At 41.4% G+C, this 24,733-nt stretch overlaps 1 protein-coding gene across 1 annotated transcript; it reads left to right on the top strand.

Moving 5' to 3' along the window:
- The first annotated feature begins 420 nt into the window (after positions 1 to 420).
- Positions 421 to 23,367, top strand: arnt2 (aryl-hydrocarbon receptor nuclear translocator 2). Its single transcript, XM_076146989.1, has 19 exons — positions 421 to 740; positions 5,669 to 5,780; positions 9,618 to 9,665; positions 11,347 to 11,560; positions 13,646 to 13,859; positions 14,263 to 14,365; positions 15,158 to 15,223; positions 16,476 to 16,561; positions 17,340 to 17,416; positions 17,944 to 18,078; positions 18,515 to 18,589; positions 19,145 to 19,296; positions 19,687 to 19,759; positions 19,981 to 20,101; positions 20,497 to 20,599; positions 20,760 to 20,898; positions 21,395 to 21,545; positions 22,290 to 22,435; positions 23,184 to 23,367. Exons 1-19 carry the CDS (start codon positions 710 to 712, stop codon positions 23,280 to 23,282), a joined length of 2,145 nt encoding a protein of 714 aa, XP_076003104.1. The 5' UTR covers positions 421 to 709; the 3' UTR covers positions 23,283 to 23,367.
- The last annotated feature ends 1,366 nt before the right edge of the window (positions 23,368 to 24,733 follow it).

Below are 24,733 nucleotides of genomic sequence, written 5' to 3'. Positions count from 1 at the left end.
CTTTGTTGTCATTGTCTGTGTCTTTACTGTCTTGTGTTTCATGCTCCTCAATCTATGTGCATGAAATAACTATAACTTAACAACTATAACTTAAATAAGTATTTTCAACAAACAACTAAATTGTTTATTAAGAAGAAGAACATACATTCACAACACACATGCTATAATGTGAGAACATACTTGTTTATGGGATGACCTCACCTGGATCTGAATTATTAGCCACGTTGCTGTAGGTAATTACAACTTAACGCTGTATATGGCTACTTTAGAGAGTATGTAGTAATTGTTGTCATGGCTATTCCTCCACATGCATTGAGTGGCGGATCCTTCAGCAGGTAATCAGACTGTGGACCCCCTGATCCACAACAGCAGCAGCATCATTGTGAGTTAAGGCGGCGGCGCGGAGCTCCGTGAGTCTACATTAATTTATTCAGCAGCCTAAACTCTCGCGGTGCTTCCAATTCAGACGGCTTGCGTTTAGTCGCCTCAGTCTGGAAGCTTTTGGCTCTTAAAACGCCTCTGTCTCTCTCGGGGTCGAACCTTGTGTAATTTTTCGCGTGGATCTGGATTCGTTCTGCGGGTGAAGCGAATGTAAGCTAATCGCCGGGACGCTGCCTCGCGTGTCAAACCCGCGGACTTTCCACGCTCAGTCTGCCTCATTGTGCGCCATCTCCATCGCTGCCGTTTCCCCTTTTCTCGGTGAGGAAACATGGCAACTCCTGTCGCTGTCAACCCGTCCGGTAAGTCAATCTCAGTATCGGTTACTGCCGATAGGAAAAAGCAAAGGTAGCTGTGTTGTAGCTTGTTTGTTTGTTTGACGGAGGTAGCGGAGGCTCAAGCTGCCAAAAGGCCGCCGAGGCTGCCCCTTCCCCCACACGCCGCCTCCGCCGCTGCTGCTATTATTCTCGGCTCTGCTCCACACTAGTGCTCCCCCTCCCCTCTCGTGTGTCTCTGTCCCGGTTTCATGTGGGTTCAGCTCTGTGCCTGTGTACCGTCTGTGGAACGGAAAGTCTGATTCCGTTTTCCGTTTGCCCTTTAGATGCTGCGTGAATATGCAACACTACGTGGACAAAGTGCTAGCTGGCATCATACTTCTTTCCATTTCACGGTCCCTCGCCTGTTGATTCCGAGCTGAATTTAAAGGCTGAGATATTAAGAGAACACCACACTCCAAAACACATTTAACAGCAGAGGTTGTACAGTGGATGTACAGTCCGTATTCATACGTGTAATATTCCATAGTTCTGTGTGATCTCCATGTCGTGAATAGCGTGGAGAGGCAGAGTGTGTGTGTGAAGGTGTGATGGAGGGAGGCTGGACTCGGCTTTGTGCTCTAACCTCCGTTGCTTCCATGACCTCTACGTTCTCCTTCTGGCTATCAGGCTCGATGCCCAGTGCTCTGGCGTTTGTTTTCAATATTGTCGTAATATTCTATAAATCATTTTGACGTGTTCGTGTGGTTTGTGTGAGCATAAAAACAAAAGAAACCCTCAGGCTACTTTTGAAGAGTCTTTGCCTATTTGACATACAGTAAATTAAAGTGTAATATATGACCAATTTTTACTAAACCAGTTACTTTGCACTGGCTTCTTAACCTGTCGGTAAAACAGTCCAGAGTGTCTTAGGGTTCACTGTTAATTAAAAACGACAAAATGATCAGATGCTAAAATCACTTGTCAGATTCTGTACTTTCTACACAGCAAAAAATAAAGAACATCCTGGATTCAATGTTATACTGCATATACTCTAATCCAGGGGTGCCAAACATATTGCCTGTGGGCCAAAACCAAAAATGATTGTTTATTGTTGAAATTGCTCTTGTTTTTTTGTAAGAAATGTCAGGTTCTCCTTAAGATCTTCTGTAAAAAGGTAGTTTATTAAATGTAAACATCTTCAATATGTTATTACATAGCATGCTCATCTTTAAGAACACCAAGCCCCAACAAACAAAGTAGCGTCTCTGCCTCTGAGCTACTTCTGCTTTACTGAGGTAGTTTGGCTACAACAAAGGATGATAACAAGCAAAATATGCAGAAAGACAATAAGAGCTAAAGGGGGTAACACAACACATTTCACACAAGTACTGTGTTGAGTAGGAGGCGTGTCACAAACCTGTGGCCAAACAGTGCGAAGCAAGTCATGTTGGTGACAAAGTATAAGCAGCACGATCAACTCTGTGCGAACGATCCGGATGCCTCCATATAAAATGGATTATTAGTTATTGGGTTTATTTATATTCACACTGGACATTTTATGTAAAATACTCAATGGATACGTTAATGTTAACTTCTCATTGTGAAGATTGATATGTTGTTCCTATTTCTAGTGTTGTATGCTGTTGTCCTGGCCAAATTGTAAATGTTGTATATATGTTTTCATATTGTCATAAATATGGTTATGTTAAGATTCTTTTTTGTCTTTACTATTTGTTTTTATTGAAGCAAACATTTTACATGACAGTGTACATACAGTTATAGGATATTTTGGAGATCATTTTTATACAGAAAGAGGGGTTAAGGGAGAGGAAGAAAGAAGGAAGGTTGTATGATTATTATTATTATTATTGTTATTTTTATTATTATTGTTACGTTTTTTTATGTAGACCCTGAGGTAAAATAGGCAACATGAGGTACAAGCAGTTTGAGGTTGTGAGGACACAGTAGTGTGGACGCAGAGTCCAGGATGGCAGCAGTGATGACATCAATGATCTCATAGAGTACATTACATTACAATCATTTAGCAGACGCTTTTATCCAAAGCAACTTACATTACCACCCATTACAGAGGGGGGAGCAATTGAGGGTTCGGTGCCTTGCTCAGGGGCACCTCGGCAGGGTCTCAAACCGGCCACCCTCTGGTACTCATGCAGAAGCTCTACCCACTGAGCTACTGCCATCCCATCAAATAAATACAGTTTTTACAGGATGATGTCAACCAGCAATGTAGGCTACTACACATTGCAGCATAGGTTGTGGTGAAGAGAAGGAGGGTAGAGAGAAACAACAAAAACAAAGAAGAGGAACTTCCACCCAAAGACTACTAGCCCCTTAGTCACACAACCCCTTCCTGGCCCGCCTGGGATGTAAAATAAGATGAAAAAATAAAAAGGAACTGGTCGGCGGTCAAGTTTTCAGTCACTGGACTGGTATAGCCTGTAGATCTGTGAAGTAAGAGAGAAATGGTTGCCATCTCTGATAGAACTTATCAGTGTGGCCCCTCATAGTGTATTTGAGTTTCTCCAGTTTAAGAAAATACATTGTATCCTTCAGCCATTGTGAAATAGAGGGAGGGGTAAGGGATTTCCAATGCAGGAGCAGGCGGCGTCTAGCAAGCAGAGAGGTGAACATGACCATTTCCTTTTGTGAGGTGTTAAATATAGTGTGAGTCATATGGGGTGCCGAAGATGGCAATATGAGGGAGGGGTGGGGTGCCGAAGATGGCAATATGAGGGGAGGGTTGAACTTGCATTCCCAATATGGTAGACAATGTGTTGAAGTAACCAGACCAGTAATTGTGGAGCCTGGGGCAGAGAAAAAACATGTGGCTTAGGTTACAGTGAGGCTTCGAACATCTATTACATCTGTCCTCTACGTCTGTGTACATTTCGGCCAATCTGGATTTAGAAAATGGACCCTGTGTACGACCTTGAACTGAATGAGAGCGAACCAGCACAGGACGAGACAGTATGTAGATTACGTATGACTTCGTCCCACCAGTCTATGTCTAGATGGAGTTCAAGCTCAGTCTCCCAGGCAGCCATTGTTTTAGAATTTGATAAGCCCCCTAGGTCCAGAATGCAGCAATAGATCTCAGAGATGGTCCCTCTTAGTGGTGTCTTGAACGTTAGCAGGTCTTCCCACATTAGTTGAGGTTTCAGTCACTGGTCTGGCATAGCCTGTAGATCTTGGACGTCAGAGAGAAATAGTTGCCATCTCTGATAGAACTTATCAGTGTGGCCCCTCGTAGAAATCTAGGCAGAACATTAATTTTGATCACGTTTATTTTCCCAATAAAGGAGAGTGGTAAACTGTTCCATCTTAGAAAGTCAGATTTCAGGGTTGTGGTGAGGGTGGTGTTGTTGGCAGGAGGTCTGAGAATGTTCGAGGCACATTGATGCTGAGATACTTCAACCCCGAGCTACTGAGATTGGGATGGGAATGGGGTAACATTCACTCTTTGAAATATTGATTTTGTAGCCAGAAAAACTGCTGAATGTATCTAGGATGGACAGGACAGCTGGAAGACTAGATATGGGGTCAGTTAAGTAGAGCAACTAATCATCCACGTATAGCGATAGTTGGTGTTCCACACCTCTACGGATAACGCCTTTAAAGAGAGTGGAAGACTAATGAAATGGCCAGTGTTTCGATGGCCAGGGCAAAGAGATAAGGTAAGGTTAAAGGTATAAGGTTCTATGGCCCACCCCTGTTTGGAGTGTCATTGTTTCGGCACCACAGGCACCATTTGGTGTCAAAAAAGGCTGCACAAAACATTATAACACAAACTCAAACTTTTGAAAATATTGACAGTTTTGCAAAAATACCTCAAGTGAAGCTATTTAATATGGTAAACAAATGGTCAAATGTATCCCATTACGTTCCTTTGGCCAGAACCATCTTTCCTGCTCTTCAGGCATTTATCCTAATCCTTAGCTGCCTTTTATACATGTTTTTTTTCTTTTTCGGAAGTAATGTTTACACCTTTTAATGCAATTAAAATCGACACAAATCACAGTACACTTACTCCGAGTAACAGACATAGACAGTCCGATTGGAAATGTAATTTTGAATGTAAAATGACAAATAGGAGAAAGATACATCCACATGCATTTAATCAGTGAGAAGTATTGCCTCATAGTGTGGTATGAACTGTGCATTATGTATACTGGATATGAATGTGTTTTACTTACAACAAACCATGTGTCATCTGTTACTGAGCTATTCAATTGCAGTTGGAAGGCATGCAAATTTAAACCACTTGATTGAAGTTGAACATTTTTGCAACTGATTATGGTTAAGGAGATTCTTGAAACAGAAACCAAATAAATCAGCATTAAGACCTACCCCAAATTAGAAAGCTTGACAAGATCTCCTGAAAGACATTTGTCCTGCTGATTCTTATTTAGGAATATTGTCTACATGCTCAGTACTACTACTTCTTATATGAAATACTACTGCCTTGTCCAGCCTCCTATTTCGGCACTGAGTCTCACCAGAAAGCTGTATTAACATCAAAACACAATCATGTTCCATCCTTATATGTTGGAAATGTGGAGTAAGCATTGATACAGCAGAAGCCATGAATCCTCTCTCTGACTCTGTGCTGCCAGAGCTTTTTGAAAATTGTCCATTGTTTGGAGAAAAAAAAGGGAAATTTCATGAAATCGAAATACATTCTCCATGTGGATGAAATCGTGCTTGTCCAAGCTGTATAGCAGAGGTGCCTAAATTATTTCCTAAGAGGGACCAAAAATTAATCAGGGTGGAGGGGGTGAAGGGGCACAGGCCGAAAAAAAGTTCTGAAATTACTTTTCATTTAAATGTATTACTTGAAACACAGACAGGTCTTCAAAATGTGAAGTGTGAGTTTTTTGATAGTACATCGACAAATACTGCCAATAATGCCTGGCTTGTATTAACCATGTGCTGTCCTGTTGCTGTGTTTACAGAGATGGGCAATGAGTTGCCAGGGACAGTTGCCATGCCGGGGACAGTTGGTGGAAGCCAGGTGAGGATGAGTGGAGCCATGCCTGGCCGGGGAGGCAAGAGGAGATCCGGAGGGTGAGCATCTTCATTTATAACCTGCCATGGTTAGAAACTACACTACAAATAGTATTTTTATGGGAGCGATGTTGGTAATAATTAACTGACTTTTAGCAGTCAAGATAATGACATTTTTGGCTACCTATTTCTGTGTTCATCTCTTCTGGTCAACAATGTTTCACTTTAGTCTCTATTCCTTCTCTTGTACGAAGTGCTGATTTCACTGTATACTCTATATGCTGATTGGCCGTTATTTTGGGCATGTGTGCACATGTGTGCTAAATAGGCACACACTCTGTCTTAGGAATAAACAAAAGATTTTTTTCTGATTGATTTAGTGATCTTATTTTATGTGTGAAGCTGAGATGAGAGGCCTTCCTCTGACTAATTTTTGATACGACATATCAGTGATTTAAGACATGAATTGAAATGAAAAGTGTGTGTGACGTATGGTGGGACAGAGCTGTCATCTTGGCCTGTCACATGTGGAACAACACAGAAGCAGCCTATTTCGCGAGTGTCCACATTATGTCCACGTGGACAGATCTGAAAACTGATTTGTGAGGATGTAATCATAATTTAATCTGTTACCTAAAACTGCAAATTTGACAATTACAATTTCCTTAATCGATGGTCGATTTCAGATGAGCCCATGGCAAAACTGATGGTGTCATGCAGTTAATCATTATTTGTCATACACAGTGGAGGAATTAAGTATTTGATCCCTTGCAGATTTTCTAAGTTTGCCCACTAACAGAGAAATTAACAATCTATAATTTTTATGGTAGGTTTATGTTCATAATGAGAGACAGAATATCAAAAAACAAATCGAGAATATCACATCATATAGAAGTTATACATTGATTTAAATTTGAGTGAGGGAAATAAGTATTTCATCCCCTACAAACCAGCAAGAATTCTGGCTCCCACAGACCGGTTAGATCGGTCCTATCGCTTTAAGAAAGTACTCAACTTGTTACCTGTATAAAAGACACCTGTCCACAGAATCAATCAATCAATCAGATTCCAACCTCTACACCACGGGTAAGACCAAAGAGCTGTCTAAGGATGTCAGGGACAAAATGGTAGACCTGCACAAGGCTGGAAGGGGCTACAAGACCGGAATGGGCTACAAGACCATCGGCAAGCAGCTTGGTGAGAAGGAGACAACTGTTGGTGGGATTATCCGAAAATGGAAGACACACAAAATGACCATTAATCACCCTCGGTCTGGGGCTCCACGCAAGATCTTGCCTCAGTGGGTATCGATGATCATGAAAACAGGATCAGCCCAGAACCAACAGTTGGGACCGCAGTCACCAGGGAAACCATTGGTAACACACTGCGCCGTAATGGATGAAAATCCTGCAGCGCCCGCAAAGGTCCCCCTGCTCAAGAAGGCACATGTACAGGCCTGTCTGAAGTTTGCCAATGACAATGGAAGAAGGTGATGTGGCATCAACTCGACTTGCCGTGTTTGGAGGAAGAGAAATGCTGACTATAACTCCAAGAACACCATCCCCACTGTCAAGCATGGAGGTGGTAAACCTTAACGATTCGGAGAGGATCTGCAAAGAGGAGTGGACCAAAATCCCTCCTGAGATGTGCGCAAACCTGGTGACCAACTACAAGAAACGTCTGACCTCTGTGCTTGCCAACAAGGGTTTCTCCACCAAGTACTAAGTCATGTTTTGCTAGGGGATCAAATACTTTTCCCTCACTCAAATGCAAATCAATGTATACCTTTTAATGTGATGTGATTTCCTGGATTTTTGATATTCTGTCTCTCACTGTAAACATAAACCTACCATTAAAATTGTACACCGTTGATTTCTTTGTTAGTGGGCAAACTTAGAAAATCTGCAAGGGATCAAATACTTATTTCCTCCACTGAACGACAGAGCCTTTCATGGGCGGGCATTTTGTACACCATCGAGATTGCATCACCTGTCACCCATTAACGCGTTGACCTGTGGAATGGTTTTTGAATATTCCTCCACACGCCCAGTTTTGCATTCCCCAACTTTTCGGGAATGTGTTGCAGGCAACAAATTTAGAATTAGTGTATATTTACAAAAATTTACATCGATATTTTCTTGTCTGAGTGCATTAATTCATTTTAAAACTAAGCAGCAAGTTGTAAACTGGCATATCAGCGTGTGGCCAGTTGTAAGGCAATAGCTTTTTGGGTGAAGAGGAGACATAAGTGTCTTCAGTAGAGTCGTGTGTGTGCTTGATTGTATGGTTGTTCAGGAGTCTGACATTTACATAGTGTGCTTTTCATTTCATCCTTCTACTATAATTAGAGAGGGGTGTGCGTTTTTATGGGAGGGTCGGCAAGAAAAGGTAGAAACACCCAAAGGGCGCTAATAAGGGGGGAGAGGGTGGACAGGCTTTGGTTATGGCAGTGGGTAGGGCTGGGGTGATGGGTGTAAAACCAGGGGAAAGCACCCTTGAGAGTTAATTAGCTGTCACACGATTAAGTTTTAAGAAAGAACAGTCCAAGCAATCCAATGGTTGAGGGAATCTATCTTTTAATTATGTGGAAGTACATGGTGTTGAGCAGGGTAAAGTTTCCAGGACAAGAATAAGTAGGAGACAGAGGAGATGCGACAGAGTATATGGCACTGAATTAGTTGAGCTTATAGCTAGTCCTGTAGAGTCAGATATGTGGGTGATTGCTTGTGACATTGTTAAATTGAAGAGTATCCATCTCTAGAAAAAGTGTTTGCAAAATGTGTCTCTGAATCAACTGCGGTGACAGGGAGAGGCAAGGAAGTTTTTGTGCTAAAGGCTGATGGGCTAAATTGCCGCAGCCAAATTGGTGACCAGCTATTTGTTCCACGGAGTGTGAGAGTCTACAGTGTTACAGTGAAAGCTGAGCTATTCGATCCCTTGGTCAGCTCAATTGAGTCAGGCCAAAACATTTGACAGAATGGTGTCATGATTTTATTTGCCTCAGCAGTACACATGTCCACAGTGCCAGGTAACATCATCATAACATGAACGGAGATAGGGCTCCCCTCATCACCATGCCTAACCTTAATGTCCCCTTCTCCTGTTAGACATTATTGGCCCATTGCTGGTCCATTAGAAAGAAGGAGTGCAGGCTACAAGTACATACTGAGTGTGTGATTATGCAATGAGGTACCCGGAAGCTTTCCCACTGAAAAAGATCAAGGCCCTGCAAATTGCGACTGCCTCATTAAGCTATTCTCCAGTGGGGATTCCGAAAGGAGATTATTCTAGACGAAGGTACCAACCTCACTTTATGTCTACTGAAAGAACTTTGCAGCATGCTGGGGATTCATGGGGTTAAGACCAGTCCCTACCAAAAACACAACAAATTCCACAAACTGATGACCTCATCGAGTGTTTCAATAAAACCCTCAAAACCATTGCGGAGGAGGTTCATCTGTGAGCCGGGACAAATTGCGATAAATTTCTTCTCTTACATTACTCACGTACAGAGATGTTACCCAAGCATCAACAGGTATTTCACCTTTACAGCTTCTGTACGGACATGCAGTCAGGGGACCAGTGGAAGCTTGGGAGGACAAAGCCTCTGGGAGGAGAGTTTTTCAAAAGCCAACTTCACAGTGGTATCTGGTATCAGCCCCTGACGTGTTTATGACTTGTCCTGGCAGATGATTGATTTTTCAGTGATCACCCTGATCCAGGATGAAAAGTCTCTTCACTGTGTGTGTACGTTTTGAGATTAAAGAACCTACCTGTTTATTGACCACTGAATATATCAAAGCAAATGCAGAAGAAACTCTGATGTTGATCTTTTTTATAAGAAAAACTGACTGAACCTCTGACTGAAATAACTCTCTCTGTGGTTGTTTTTCTCAGAATTGACTTCGATGACGAGGACGGCGAGGGACCTAGCAAATTCTCAAGGTGAGAAAATGGAAAAGAGAGACAGCTGCAGCTCTGTTTGAAATGTTCAAGGATCAAACTAAGTGTTTCAGGGTGTCTCTGGGTCCAACAAATGAACATATTTCAGTGCCTTAAATCAGATTTCTACAAACTGGACTACTACTACATTATGCATCAGCATGAATTATATGCTGACAGCTTTATATGAGTCCTACCTTACATTTCTCTGAAAATATCATGAATAAATCTTATAACGCATGAAACGGACAGGAAGCTTTTTTAAGCAAACTTAGTTTGGTGTCTGCTTCATAGCTCATTAGTATTTTCTAAATCAAAAACACAGAAATTATGTTATTTTATCTCTTCATCTCAAACTTTAGCTGCATCCCAATGTCAAAACGGGAGCTGCCATGTTAAATTTGAGTGAAATTCATCAACATCATTAAAAGAGAACAATAAGGAAGAATAATAAGAACAAACTGGACTTCATACAAGGGTTTGCAACAGTGGTATGACATGACTAGCTTAGACAAATTACAAAAAGTACAGATGATACATTCTCACTAGTCTTTTGCTCTTTTTTCTATGTTTCAAATTTTCGGTAAGTGATTCACAAAAAATTGTTGCCATCCTTATTTGCTCCATAGAAAACAAGACATTGTGTTTTTTCCAGTTAATCTCACTGTTTATACTAGTAGTAGACGAAAGTTCTAAATCAAAAAAAGTTTGCGTTGACACACTGTGGTCTTCGACACATGCATAGTTGGGCCTTCAAAGTACAAACAGCTTATCCTTATACTTAATGTAAAAGTATGTTAACTGCATCTACGTTGATTAGTCATTAGGTCATTAGTGTTAGTAAATACCCTGCATGACGACAGAAAAGGTATCATCATAAGCGATCATTTGCAGTGGGTTCAGTAAGACCCAGGCCATTTTATTATTTGGAATAATGGATGTTCTATTAATCTTCACACCATCACACCACCTGTTTTTCTTCACCATCAAAACCTGAGCTGTCTACCGTCCAGTCTTAGAATGATGACAATGACTTTGTCCCGCATGTTAAATGTTGTGTTCTTTCTTGATGCTGGTGTGATGATGATTCATGATGATTCTGGGTGGGGATAAGGAGATGCCAGGTAGGCTTAGCCAGCCAGTGGCCAACATGGATTTTTTTTCAGAGACCACTGTGGTCCGCCTTTGAACAGGTTTACACCGGTCAGTCATATACTCACTCACATGAGGTTTCAAATAGGGATCAAATTGATGAGCTTGATCATGTTCAATAAACAAATTGAATTATTATTACAATCATTGTAAGTGTTTTGTATCAAAGACATGTGACCTGATTGTACCAAATTCAGTTTCTAAAGACTTTTCATTACTCTTAAAAGAGTAAAGTTTTTTCTCTTTTTGCAGTATTTTTTCTGTACTGTATATTTCAGTCAAGAAGGGTCATGGGTCAGGTTCACATATCAATTTTCTATTAGTACTACTAGTAGATACATTTTGAGAGCATAATCCTTTGCTAAGTTAGTAAAAAATGAATTTCTATAGTAACATGTAGGTTGTCGAGGAATACTCATTGACAAGAAAACATTATGGACTGCAGGAAGGCCACAGGAAATTATGCATAATGAAAAGGCGCCTGCAGTCTTTAACGCCTCAAAGCATCTAATTCCTCATTTCTCTGTTTTAGAGAGAATCACAGCGAAATTGAAAGAAGGCGGCGCAACAAAATGACCCAGTACATCACCGAGCTATCTGACATGGTCCCTACCTGTAGTGCGCTGGCCCGAAAGCCTGACAAACTGACCATCCTGCGTATGGCTGTCTCGCACATGAAATCCATGAGGGGGACTGGAAACACCTCCACTGATGGGGCATACAAGCCTTCCTTCCTCACTGAACAGGTACTGATCACGATGGACATGACCTAACCTGATGGTATGGCACTGTCACAATATTTTCAATATAACCCATGTAACCAAACAAGCAATGTAACCCATGCAACCAAGCAATGATTGTTTGTCAGGAAAATCTCAAATCCTTTGTAGTCAACAACACAAACTGTACAACAGCATAAACTGTCTCTTTAGCACATACAAAACATTGTACAAAAATACAAATTTGGCTCAGAACATCCATCATAACTTTGGTTACTATGTTCTGGTCACATCATACATTGTCATGTGAATGGAGGACCAGCCAAGTCATTATTTCAAAGGTGAAATGGGCCATAAGATATTCAGTAAGTGTCATGAAACATGAACACTCACAAGAATACTGCCAAGATTTCAGAGTGTAAATAAAAGCTAAAAATGCTGTTTGCAGTGGGATCTATCTAAGGTTTTGTTTTTGCAACTTCTTGTAACAACATGATATACAGTTTACATTTGCATTTTTACAATATCCAGCTGCCCTTATATAGATTAGGCTATTGTATAAGGAAAGGGAGTTGGGTTGTGTTGGCAATCGACTAACGGGTACTCCAGATGTTCCTTTCCCCAGCAATGTTTTCCAGCACCTCCTAGGGGATCCCAAGGCATTCCCAGACTAGATTAGATTCAGAATCCCTCCAGCAAGTTGTGCGTCTACCTCGGGGTCTCCTCCCATTTCGAACGTGCCTGGAAAACTGCCAAAGGGCCTCGCCCAAGAGGCATCCTAATCAGATGCCCGGACCACCTCAACTCGCTCCTTTTGACGCGACTCTACCCAGAGCTCCCTCTGGATGTCTGAGCTCCTCACCCTCACCCTATCTGTAACAATGAGCCCAGACACCTATTGGAGGAAAATAGTTTCACTTGTGTCTGTGATCCTAGCCTTGATCACGACTCAAAGCTCATGACCATAGGTGAGGGTTGAAACCAGGGGTAAAAGTAGATAGACGTTCTTGCTGGAACTACTGCCACCCCCCACAAAGCCCTCATCCTCTAAATCAAGGATTGTCGTGGACCCGAATGTCAGGGTTGAGGACTGTCATTTGATTGATTGCTATTATAAGCCTCTTTTCGGTTGGCTCTGACACTGGTTTGTTTGCTGTTTGTTGTGAGGGGTCTTTCTTTCATATTCTCTGCCACTGCTTGGATGAACTGAGCAGAGTTAATTATGACAGTCTTGCCAACTCTTAACTGCTCTCACTTGAATTCCATCACTTTCCTTGCCTGGCTGGCGTGTTGTCCTGGGTGCCTCCTGAGGCTTTCTTTGCGTTTACCATACATTGTCTTGATGTCATGGGCCATTGGGAGTGTTGTCTCTCCTTTCTGAAGTTGATGGAGCATGACTTAAAAAGTAGATCTTTGAATTAGATCTCTGCTTGTAACATCTTCTGATGGCGTAGGTAAAGGCTGTGCCAAGGCTAGATAAGAGTACCAAAGTACAAGGACTGCCTTGCATGAAAAAGCTACCGAGGAACACTGAACATTATTCCTATCTCCTGAGGGTGATGTGTAGGTTGTGAGAACATTCATTCAGCTCCCACATATTTTACGGGGAATATATACTGTTTAGGAAGGCCTAGAAGTCTTTTGTTCCCCCTGTTACATCTAGTACCTGGTCCACAACAAGTTCTGGTCTTTGATTAAGGTGGTGCCACAATTCCCGGGAAGTCATCCTGAAACCCAACACCTGACTTTACTTAATAGTGAAGCCATTCTTAAACAAGCAGCCTACAAGCTTTTCTTTGTGTGAGCAGCACACAGACTATCCAGCTCAACCAGGTCCAAATGATTGACAATGGGCTCCATGTCTCCATGAACAGAAGCCTTCAGAAACACAATTAAGGTGGCCAACACTGACTCATCGGCCAAAACTGTGATCTTACTCCTGGTCTCTATTAACTTCTTCAGAAATTCCTGTTTCATCTGTGATGACACTTGATCAATTATATCAAAACAGACAGTTTTGTGTGCGTAATTTCCATGAAGGCTAAGCTTTAGCTTCTGAGTGTCTTGTCACTTCTTGATGAGGCCATTTCTCCTCCAATTTGTGTCCTGTAGGAGCTGAAGCATTTGATCCTGGAGGCAGCGGATGGTTTCCTGTTTGTGGTAGCAGCTGAGACAGGCCGTGTGATCTATGTGTCAGATTCTGTGACGCCTGTGCTGAACCATCCACAGTCCGAGTGGTTTGGCAGTACTCTCTATGAACAGGTCCATCCAGATGATGTGGACAAGCTAAGGGAACAGCTCAGTACATCAGAAAACTCCATGACAGGTACCAGCATTTTATTTTACCAAATTTTATTTACATTTGGGAGTGATTTACAACGGCATTTGGTTGGAGCAAAGAAAACTCAAAACAACAAAATATTCAAACAAGGAGAAAAAATTGTTAATATAAACGGCAACCTACCCTGTGGCTTTGAAAAAGTTACATGGAAATGAATGTTTTTTCACATTTACATGTATTATTATTAGAGTTTTGCATTCTCCAAATGTAAAAATGTGCAACTTATACACCAAATTTAAGAAATGACTCCTGACCCTTTTATTATTAGTATTATTCAACTTTGGATGGGTTAAGATCAGGGGTGTCAAACATACGGATCCAAGTCCAAGGTGTGTACTAATAAAACTAGGGCAATGTTAAGTTCCATTTCACATGAGTTGTTTTTCAGGGAGGATTCTGGACCTGAAGACTGGGACGGTGAAGAAAGAGGGACAGCAGTCGTCCATGAGGATGTGCATGGGCTCCCGACGATCCTTCATCTGTCGCATGAGGTGAGAGAGAGAGAGAGAGAAATCTCTAATCCACAGATAGCTCGACCTGTTTCCAGTCCTTGTGCTAAACTATGTTAGCAGTCTCCCTACTGGAGTATTTCAATTGATACACAATACAACAATTATTCAATTGCATAATCTAGATCTGCTGCTCAAAGTAAACATACCTTGATTTGTGGCGATATGAGTTGCATTAAGGTGTATCTATGACAATTAAAAAAGATGATCTATTGCGACTCCTTTGGACAGTCAATAAAGCCAGTTGACACAGAAACGTTGATGCTGTGGACTCAATGGCTACAAACTGTACAAATGTCTGGAACTGCACAGGTACCGGGGCTCTAAACACGCCTCGTTGTGGGTAACTTGCCGCTTATTAGCAGAGGTTTAGTTGCATTTCATCTTTTTGTGTATATCGTTAACAAGTTCACTGGTGGCTTTGCTTTGCTGCAGCAAGCTGTGCAAATGGATGTGCAAGGTTCCTCCCTGAAGATCACGAGTAATTGAATAATATCGGTGTATATTATCAATGTGTGGATAGCTTTAGTTGGCTTGCGTTGTTTTATTTCTTTTTTGAATAGACAACAGGACCAGGCTGAGGCTGCCTCTGCATGAAACTAAAATCCATTGTTAACAAGAGTTTGTCGCCGCAGAATAGTTTGTGACAAAAGTTTGACGCATTTAACTGAATATTTAGGGTGACCACCCCCTTTGGCTTTCTGATTGGCAATGAATCTGTTCTCTCTCTCTCTCTCTCTCTCTCTGTCTCTCTATCTCTCTGTCTCTGTCTAGGTGTGGAAGCGCTCCTCTGGATCACATCTCCCTAAATCGTCTGTCCAACATGAGAAAGAGATACAGGTTCAACTACAGGAGCTTGCCTTCTGTTTTCTAAGGCCTTTGGTCTATCCTCTGTTTTCTGTTTTGTTCTCTCGCTTGGGTTTATCCTCTGTCTTCCATTACATCTATTTCAGGTTCAACCACCAATAATTATGTCAATGTTGTGTCAATATTTATCCTTCATTATCACCATCATCACAGGGAAAATACTGTCTCGGTCAAGACAGTCTTTTCACTGATTGTGTCCATGTTTTTAACTAAGTTATCTATGGTCATTTTCACATGTTAAACAGGGATGAAGAGCTCTTTTTAAATGGAAAAACACTAATAAATGTCACAATAATAATAATGTTTTATGGTTTATTTAGTGCTACATAACGCAATCATTTATTGTTAGATTAATCCGCTTACCGGAAAACAGTTAATAGATAAGTTGCGTACACCCCTATAGCTACAGTAGTCACAGGAACATCAAACTGCTTAAAGATGATCTTGTAGCCTTTATCTTGACCATGCACGGCAATTACTATCTTCCTCATCTTCCCAGACAACTCTCCTTTTTTTCCATCAGTCCATGTCCATTCTGGTGCACACAATGACACCAAACAACACTGGGAGAACATATCTCTATATAAAATTGTCTGAATCATTATGACTCTAGTCTAATGACTATATTATTAAAGATTGAAAACACCTGTGATACTAAATAAAGAAAAAAGACTGCTTGAAATATCACTATTTACTATCCCTTCCAAGGGGTATCAGTTATTTTGTCCAGCCCATTTACTTTTATTTTATTATTTAAAATGATGTTCCAAAACCAAAGGCAAAGCGTCAGTTCGATTTGATATGTAAAAAGTGCTGGCCAATAACTTTTGTCAGTTTCATCTTATTTCAGGGAGTGGACAATAAGGATATGGGGACATTTGACATTTAGTGGCAGGGGCAGAGGGAGGAGCAAGGAAGGGGGAGATTCACACGGTCTGGAATGATGAACAGACTGAAGGGCAGGTTAAGTGGGTAAATTATGACTATAATTGGATGATACTTACATTACAAGGACAACATTGGGCATTTCTTTGTCCTCCCTTATATGTTTGTCCTCTGTCTCTGCTTTTTCTGTTTCCTTCTTTTCCTCTCTTTTTGTCTTCTCTTTGTCCCCAGTATTTTGTTTGACTTTTGTCTATATAAGTCGTTGTTAAAAGTTTGTCCTGTGTCTCTATCTGTATTTTTGTGTATTTTGAGTTGTGATGTTTTTAATTTTGATTGACAGGAATGGTCTTGGACCATCCAAAGACGGAGAGGCTCAGTACTCTGTGGTGCATTGTACTGGATACATCAAAGCCTGGCCCCCTGCAGGTAAACACACACACACACATACAAATAGCTAATAGCCGCTCTGCCCTTCACTGCATGAGTTCTCTGAGATTGAAAGATTCACCTCTACTGCAAAAAACATGTAAGAATACATGCAAGAGCAGATACGATACAGTGTACAAAGGCCCTGCAGCGATAGGAATAAGTAACGCCTCAGGTAAATGAATGAGGCGATTTCGTCTCGCTGCAGGAGATTGAGCGCCCAGACTGCCGAGAGTAACCTTAATGTACTATAAGGAAAAGGAAGAAACCATGGGAGAGGCTACACCAGATACCGCTGGGGGGGTTGTCCAAGAACAACATAGAGAGAGAGAGAGAGAGAGAGAGAGAGAGAGAGAGAGAGAGAGAGAGAGAGAGAGAGAGAGAGAGAGAGAGAGAGAGAGAGAGAGAGAGAGAGAGAGAGAGAGAGAGAGAGAGAGAGAGAGAGAGAGAGAGAGAGAGAGAGAGAGAGAGAGAGAGAGAGAGGAAGGACAGGTAGCACAAACATGGACTTGTTCTATGACTGTCACTATGTTTACATAAACGTGAAAACTTCAGTTAAACTCCAGTTAACTTTTGTTTAATTTACTCTGTTCTGTAAACGGTATCTCTACCTGGCTTTCCCCACCTAGTGGTGAAATAATAGAACTTGTTGATCATTTGTCAATAGATTAACTTTCGACATTGCAAAATTCACACAGCAAATTGAAATATAAAGAGTCTACAAGAGATGCTGAACACTCTAATTCTTTCTATTTCTGTTTAACCCACCCCCACCCAGGTATGACAATACCAGAAGAAGACACAGAGGCTGGTCAGACTGGAAAATACTGCTTGGTGGCTATTGGTAGACTGCAGGTGTGTGTGTGGTTCACTATATATAGAAATATAGTATATTTGTGTCTTGCTTTGTTTACCACTTATGCTTCTTATTAAGAACAAAAAACAAGGTTTAGTGGTCATAGAAGCCAAATAGCAAACAGTGATAGTAGCCCATGCTACGGTTCTAAGCCGTCTCCATCTGTGTAAACCCTCCATTGCCCGTCTTTCATAATTTTTTTGTGAGTTTGTGATTTAAATATTACATTGCACTCTCTGGTGGGAGCGTCAAGTCATATGATTATTGTGATTTTCAAAGAAGGGAAAACTATCTGCTGGTCTCTCTCCCTCTGTTTTCCACTCTGAATTTGACCTTAATAAATGAATCCTTTGTGTAACTCCACACTTTATCTTAATTAAAAGAACATTTTAATACAGTGAGCAGGAAAACGCACTGAGGGAGTGTGGATATGTGATGTTCTGTTTCAGGTTTCCCTTGGTTAGGTTTGCTTAGGTTTTGGTTGGTAAACTTTATCTTTTTCAACCATTAATCATTGTGTCTTTAGGTGACCAGCTCTCCTGTCTCCATGGACATGAATGGTCTGTCAGTGCCCACAGAGTTCCTGTCACGCCACAACTCTGATGGTGTCATCACCTTTGTTGACCCTCGCTGCATCAATGTCATTGGTTATCAGCCCCAGGTTAGCTAAGAATTTTATCTCGACCTCATCAACGTTTTATATGTACTAGTGCAAAGTGCTTTCCCCTAACACTAACCACTTCCTTCTCTTCAATGAAAACCTTCAGTCTTGCCGACCAGTAACATCTTTTGCTTGATGTTTCACACCCATCACCCCAGCCGAGCCATTACCCCTAGCCTCCACTGAACCTTCTTCCAGCCCACTGTAGTAGCGTAAATATTAGCAACGCTCTTTGAGCGTTTTTACATATTCTCGCCAACCCCCCTTCAACATCCTCCCCCTGATGATTCAGCCCCTTCACCGGGCCCTTACCCCTAGTCCACGCTTAATTTTCCCCTTGTTCAATTTTCTTGAAGTAAGGGTTGTTTGTTTGGATTACATGCATGTAGTTCTGTATGAGTTTGGATGTTGACATGATGGCTGTAACGTTGTATAGGATCTGCTGGGAAAAGACATCCTCGAGTTCTGCCATCCTGAAGACCAGAGTCACCTGAGAGAAAGCTTTCAACAGGTATGACTGCATTGCATATACAGAACCACATAGGAACCTGGAAGGCGTTAAGACTGTATTCAAACCTGTGGTGCCTTGGCTTTGTTCTGTTTTGGGAATCCTTTGATAGGATATGTGTTCACACCACAACATTTGACAGTTGTCCAAAATGTGTAAACAAACGCAACTCGCTTGCAATCTGTTGTGTCAGAATTGACAAGGAAGTTAACCCCTTACCTGGCAAAACGTTTAATCTTCGCCCAGACATCACAAACAAAATATTAAATGGTGCATCATTAGTGTCTGTGCATTATGGCCTTGCTTGCTCTTGTCTTGTTGAATTGCCAATGTTTGGTATATCACAATACATTAATTTTGAGCAAGCACCAGGGCTTCGTCTCAAACAATTTATCTCATAAGAAGACGTACTGCCTTAAGACACAAACCTGGATGTGTGTGTTCAGGTATTCAGGCCCAAAGGTAAATCTCTGCCTGGAGCTCCTGCACAGTTGTAAGAAAGTTAGATCTGACCATTAATGTTGGTTGCTGTTCTGCTTTGCTTTTTTCGGTGTGCAGGTGGTGAAGCTGAAGGGTCAGGTTCTGTCCGTCATGTATCGATTCCGTATCAAGAACAGGGAGTGGATGCTGATCCGGACCAGCAGCTTCACCTTCCAAAATCCGTACTCTGACGAGATTGAGTACATTATCTGCACTAACACCAATGTCAAGTAGGTTTACACAAAGAAACAGATACACATTATATGCATTTTTGCATGTTAAAACTTTGATTACATTTTCAATAAGGAACTCAATTGATCACACACCATGTGATTCAATTTTACATTGACTGAGGTATCTATCTATCAATCTACTTCCTCAATGGGCAAACACTGTCCAATCCTGTCCATTGCTACAGGTGATTTACATTCTTGATTTAATTGCAGTACAAATAATTGAAATGAGCTTTTTAATCAGAATCCTACAATTAAGATGTTCGAATTGAAACTGGTATTTCTGTCTTCTTGTCTCAATGAATATGTTAAAAATGCAATCTGGGTATGTTGCTGTTGTTTCTGATGATGTTCTGTGCGTGTGTGTTTGTGTGCGCTTGTTTGCAGGCAACTGCAACAGCAGCAAGCTGAGCTGGAGGTTCACCAGAGAGATGGACTAGCTGCATATGATCTGTCACAGGTAAGAGTTGCAAACCTCTGACCTAGTCAGAAGGTCCGTCACACTGCTTACTGGAAACCTGAAACATAACACAGTATATGGTTTATTATTTATAATGTGATTCCTACTGTGCAACTGCTGATATGTCAGGATGATCCATCCATCCTTTTTGATCAACATCATTCACTTGGCAGAGGTCTTCACAGATACTTGACTTTGACTTTACTATTATGCCTGTACAGGTTCCAGTGGCCAGTGTCAGCAGCGGAGTTCATGAAGCGAAGAACATTGACAAGACGGAAGCCCTGTTCTCCCAGGAGAGGGACCCACGCTTCGCTGAGATGTACACGGGTATCTCTGGCTGTAAGACAAGCACACACACATAAGAAAAACATACAGTACATAGGTGAGATTAGGGTAAGATGAGTCAGTGGGTATGTTGACCCACCACTTGAATCTACGCAGCTGTGCACATTTTTTGTTATAAAAGCTTGCATTGTTAATTTAATTTCTATTATAGTATTTCAGAATGAGCGATAGAAAACAAGATGCAGTATATGTCTCTAGTTACTCTATCCCTGAACATAGCACCTGAATTTGAGCCTATGCCAGCTTTGAGTTACTTATTGTCCCTAGTTATATGCATTTGTTCATAATAGATATTCTCAATTCAATCAGTTCAAATCACTTTTTGAAATGTTTAAGTGAAGAAAACTTTCCTGACACCAGTCAACAAAGTTATGTGTGTGTCTGTGTAGCGGGGGATAAGAAGATGATGGTTCCCTCCTCTACAGCTGGGGGGCAGCAGCTTTACTCTCAGAACCCTCCCTTTCAGCAGGGACACTCTGGAAAAAGCTTCAGGTACATTACAGTGAACAAGTAAGGTGTATGTGTGTGTGTGTGTGTGTGTGTGTGTGTGAGGGTGTTGGTATGGGTGTGTGTGTGTGGGTGTGCGCGTGAACCTGTAAATATGTGTAAATGTGGTGTCTCAGAAACTTAAACCGGACATGTGTGCGTGTAGCTCCTCAGTAATCCACGTCCCAGGTGTGAATGACATCCAGCCGTCAGGTTCATCTAATCAGAATCTTGCTCAGATCTCCAGACAGCTAAACCCAGGTCAGGTGGCTTGGTCAGGCAACCGGCCCCCATTCTCTGGACAGGTAATACACAAGACACACACACACACACACACACACACACACACATACACACAGTGCTGCATTGTTTTGTGGCCTGCCAAATTTAATTGACTGTGACCGTGACGCCATTTGGCTGGTAACAGATTGTGATTGTGTGCGTATGCATGCAGCTGGACTTTAAACAGCTGAATATGTCAGAAGAATTTTTGTTGGTTTTGTTTGACTACTCACTCAGAGGGAAACTATGTATGTTTTATTCCATTTATGGATTTCTACAAGGCCTTTGATCCAGTGGAACACCCTTCTTTGGAACCATTGTCGTAATACATTTAGCTGGTTCAGGACCCAAAAGCAGACAGAGGTGTAAAAGTTGTAGAAAAGAGTTGTAGATTTTGCATTTTAAAACTTGAGCGTACAACAGAGGAAAATGACAATGATACACACACACACACACAGACACAAAGAGGAGTTTACACTTTTCATTGCTATGCCTGTAACTAGTGTGTCTGCTTTCCAGTCCAGTAAAGCCCAGTCCAGTCCGTTTGCTATTGGTTCTGGCCACAGCTACCAGACTGACCCGGCTTCCTACAGTCCCCTGTCATCTCCAGCCACATCCTCTCCCAGTGGAAACGCCTACTCTGGGCTGACCAACCGCAGCACAGCTTTTGGTAAGACCTCACTGTCTTTGATCCTAAAATACCAATGGTTGCTCTTGTTTGTGTCCCACCAGTGTTTGAAAAGAGAGTTCTGTCTCATAGAGGTTTGTCTCACCTTTTTGTGAGAATAAACTGCCATATTCCATTTTACACCGTGTCTCCAGTCGTTAATGCCAGTCAACAACAGATGTGTAGTTTTTCACAGTAGACTAAAGAGGTTTGTTACCATATTGTTGACTTGATTCTGCAACAGGACTGTTATTAACGATTTCATTTAACTTGAAATATTCTTAGATCCCTCAGCATCGGCTCTATCAGCTTTTGGCAAGTTTCTTAATCTTTAATTTAATGAAAGGGACTGTTGGTACAGCATTAGTGTCATGAGCAGCTGTGTTGGTATGAGCAGCAGTATAATAAATTGAAGTTATTGAAGAGGACAGTAGAGTAATGATTACATTGAATGCATGGCCCATCAATGGCCTGGACCTTGTTCTTTTGCATAGGCAGGGGACACCCTTTATGGGTATGTATATGGACAACATTCAAAGGCACACATTTGTTTAAACTTTAAAGAGATTCTATATGCTGGTGGAGATACAACTCAGAAACAAAACAGAAAACTCAGTAAACGAGACAGTTAACCATGGTAACATGTTTGCCCTACACGTGCTGTTTTTTCATCGGATTTGTTATTGATTTACAGCTAATCTCCACAATTTTCTTATCATTTTTGAATGATTTAATTGTGTGTTTTAGATGTATCGGGGGAGGGCAGTCAGAGTGGAGCCCAGTTTCAGGGTCGTCCAAGTGAGGTCTGGTCCCAGTGGCAGAACCAACATCACTCGCAGCCAGCTGGAGAACAACACACACACCCCAACCCCAACCAGACAGAGGTCTTCCAGGTAATGCACTCTCTCTCACACATACACACATACACACATACAGGTTGGATTTATATTATCAAAAGGGACATTTACTTCAAACCCTCTTGGCGGTGGTTTAGATAGGCTTCCCTTTCCATAGTTCGTTGAAGCACCATAATTACATTGAAGGTTTCAGAAAATCAGAGAGAAGTCAGCACACTCTAGATTTATAACCTACAGGACCTGACACACATCAGCAGTACTGGTTTGTAAGATCATATTCTAATTGGTGGTTTATAAGGTCAAAGCAAACATTATACCGATTTTGAAGGGGCAATGATGTCACATCTTCAGTGGCACCTAGTTAACACAGTCACCTGACACAGCAAAGAATTACGAGGACAAACATTTTATTATCACATGTGACCTTTCTGCCCTAAGTTTGATCCTCCAAAATATAACTTAAATAATAACTGAATAATAACTGAAATTTTGTTTATAATTATAACTCAAATAGGTATATATAGCAGGACCTGTGACCTCCATAGTGTTCCCTGTGACCGCGGGGATATGCTCCAGCCCCCCCCACAACCTGAATGAGAGAGAGAGAGAATAATTATATAATGAAGAGTACACTAATGACTGAACACTCTGAATATAGCTATGTGGTTTAATGCAAAAATAATGAATGTTTTAAATCTCCATGGAGGAATATTTATGCAACACTATAAAGCTGTCCTTGGGTAAACCCAGAACTCTCACCCTCACCCCCCTTTTGTCTCTGCAGGACATGTTACCCATGGCTGGAGATCCCACCCAGGGAACAGCCAACTACAACATTGAGGATTTCGCTGACCTCGGCATGTTTCCACCGTTCTCAGAGTGAATTAACCCACCTTTTTCTCACAGCAACAAACAGACAAATGAATTGATTTTTGCGTTTTTCATGGCATCGCTCTTCTCTCATCTTTCTATGTTCGTCAAAAACACACAGTGATGAGTTCATGCATGTGGTGCAGCACACTGAGTGCAGGTTTGTATGAATATACATGTAGATATGTGTATGAAGGCACATGATTCAGCATGCATCACATCTTTTTGGTTCCCATCCTTCACCGCAAGGGGAGGTGCTGATGATCCTAAATGAAGGACTAGTATATCATTTTCGTGGATTTCACCCATCCTCTCTTTTTGAATCAGTGAATCTGACTACTTCAGAAATGAACAAATCTTCCACAGTTGAGCCTGAAGATTTTTCGTGAGCCAAATCTGACAAGCAAATCTTTTAGATACACAGTGTAATTTGACAAAGACTTTTATTGTGACGCTCATTGTGTTAGTACAGCATAGCACCTCTCAGTGCACAGATTCCTCCTTGCCTCCTTGAAAGTGATTCCTTAGTTTCTATGATCTCTGGTTTCAACATTTCAGTGTCATATTGCAAACATGATGAAGCTTCTCACTTGGTGTAGAAGTTAATTTCCACTTAGAATAAATATTACCAGTGATGATCATGATTGGCCCTTCTGGTATCACTTTACTGCACTGAGCTTCTTGTTCATGCAGGCTGGAAAGTTCTGCATATTAGACAATTCACAGCCTCACCTGGGACTTGATTCAAGGATGAGTAGATGTGGTTACCCAAACCATACATGTTAAAGTCAACCTTGAATGTGTAGACTGTTACAGCCTACACATGATGGTCCATATTCCCTGTATTATACTGGACCTAACTAGTGCATATTGACTGAGATGCTATTAGTGGATGTTGGGAGATGTCCAAGTCAACTTTTTCCCCTCTTTCTGTATCAAAAAACAATCTCCAAAATGTCCCATAACTGTATGCTCATTGTCATGTCAAATGCTTTCTTCAATAAAAATATATATATATATATTGAAATAAAAAAGGACAGGAGAGATCTGATTTCTGCCCATCCAACACAGGAAAAGGAGTGTTCATGTGTGTATAAATGTGTTTAAGTTTGATCATGTGTGACGCAGGGCACAGTGAGCCACTGCTCCATACATGTTCATGAAGACGGCACATTCGTGAATGTATAAAATTTTATCAGTTCAGTTATCTGTTAGCGGGAGTGTGAAACAAGACTAAAGCTCTCGTGATGACCCTGTTGTGTTTCCAATAACGTGGTGTGAGCAGAACACCTTTACTGTGTAGATTCTACCTATATAACCCAGAAAAAGTCATTTCAGTCCGATGTTCAGATAAGGCTTAAAGTGCACTTCATGAAGCTAAATGCTAATCTCACCAGCCTGCTATAAAAGGGAAAAGCAATGCTCTGTATTTACTTATGTGTTTGGTGTTCTTTAGCTCTTGCT

The sequence above is a fragment of the Genypterus blacodes genome, unplaced genomic scaffold (assembly GCF_046128005.1).
Source record: "Genypterus blacodes isolate CSIRO-AG114 ecotype Tasmania unplaced genomic scaffold, CSIRO-AGI_Gbla_v1 ptg000036l_1, whole genome shotgun sequence".
Taxonomy (NCBI): domain Eukaryota; kingdom Metazoa; phylum Chordata; class Actinopteri; order Ophidiiformes; family Ophidiidae; genus Genypterus; species Genypterus blacodes.
The sequence above is the reverse complement of the archived record's forward strand: the minus strand, read 5'-3'. Positions and strand labels throughout refer to the sequence as shown.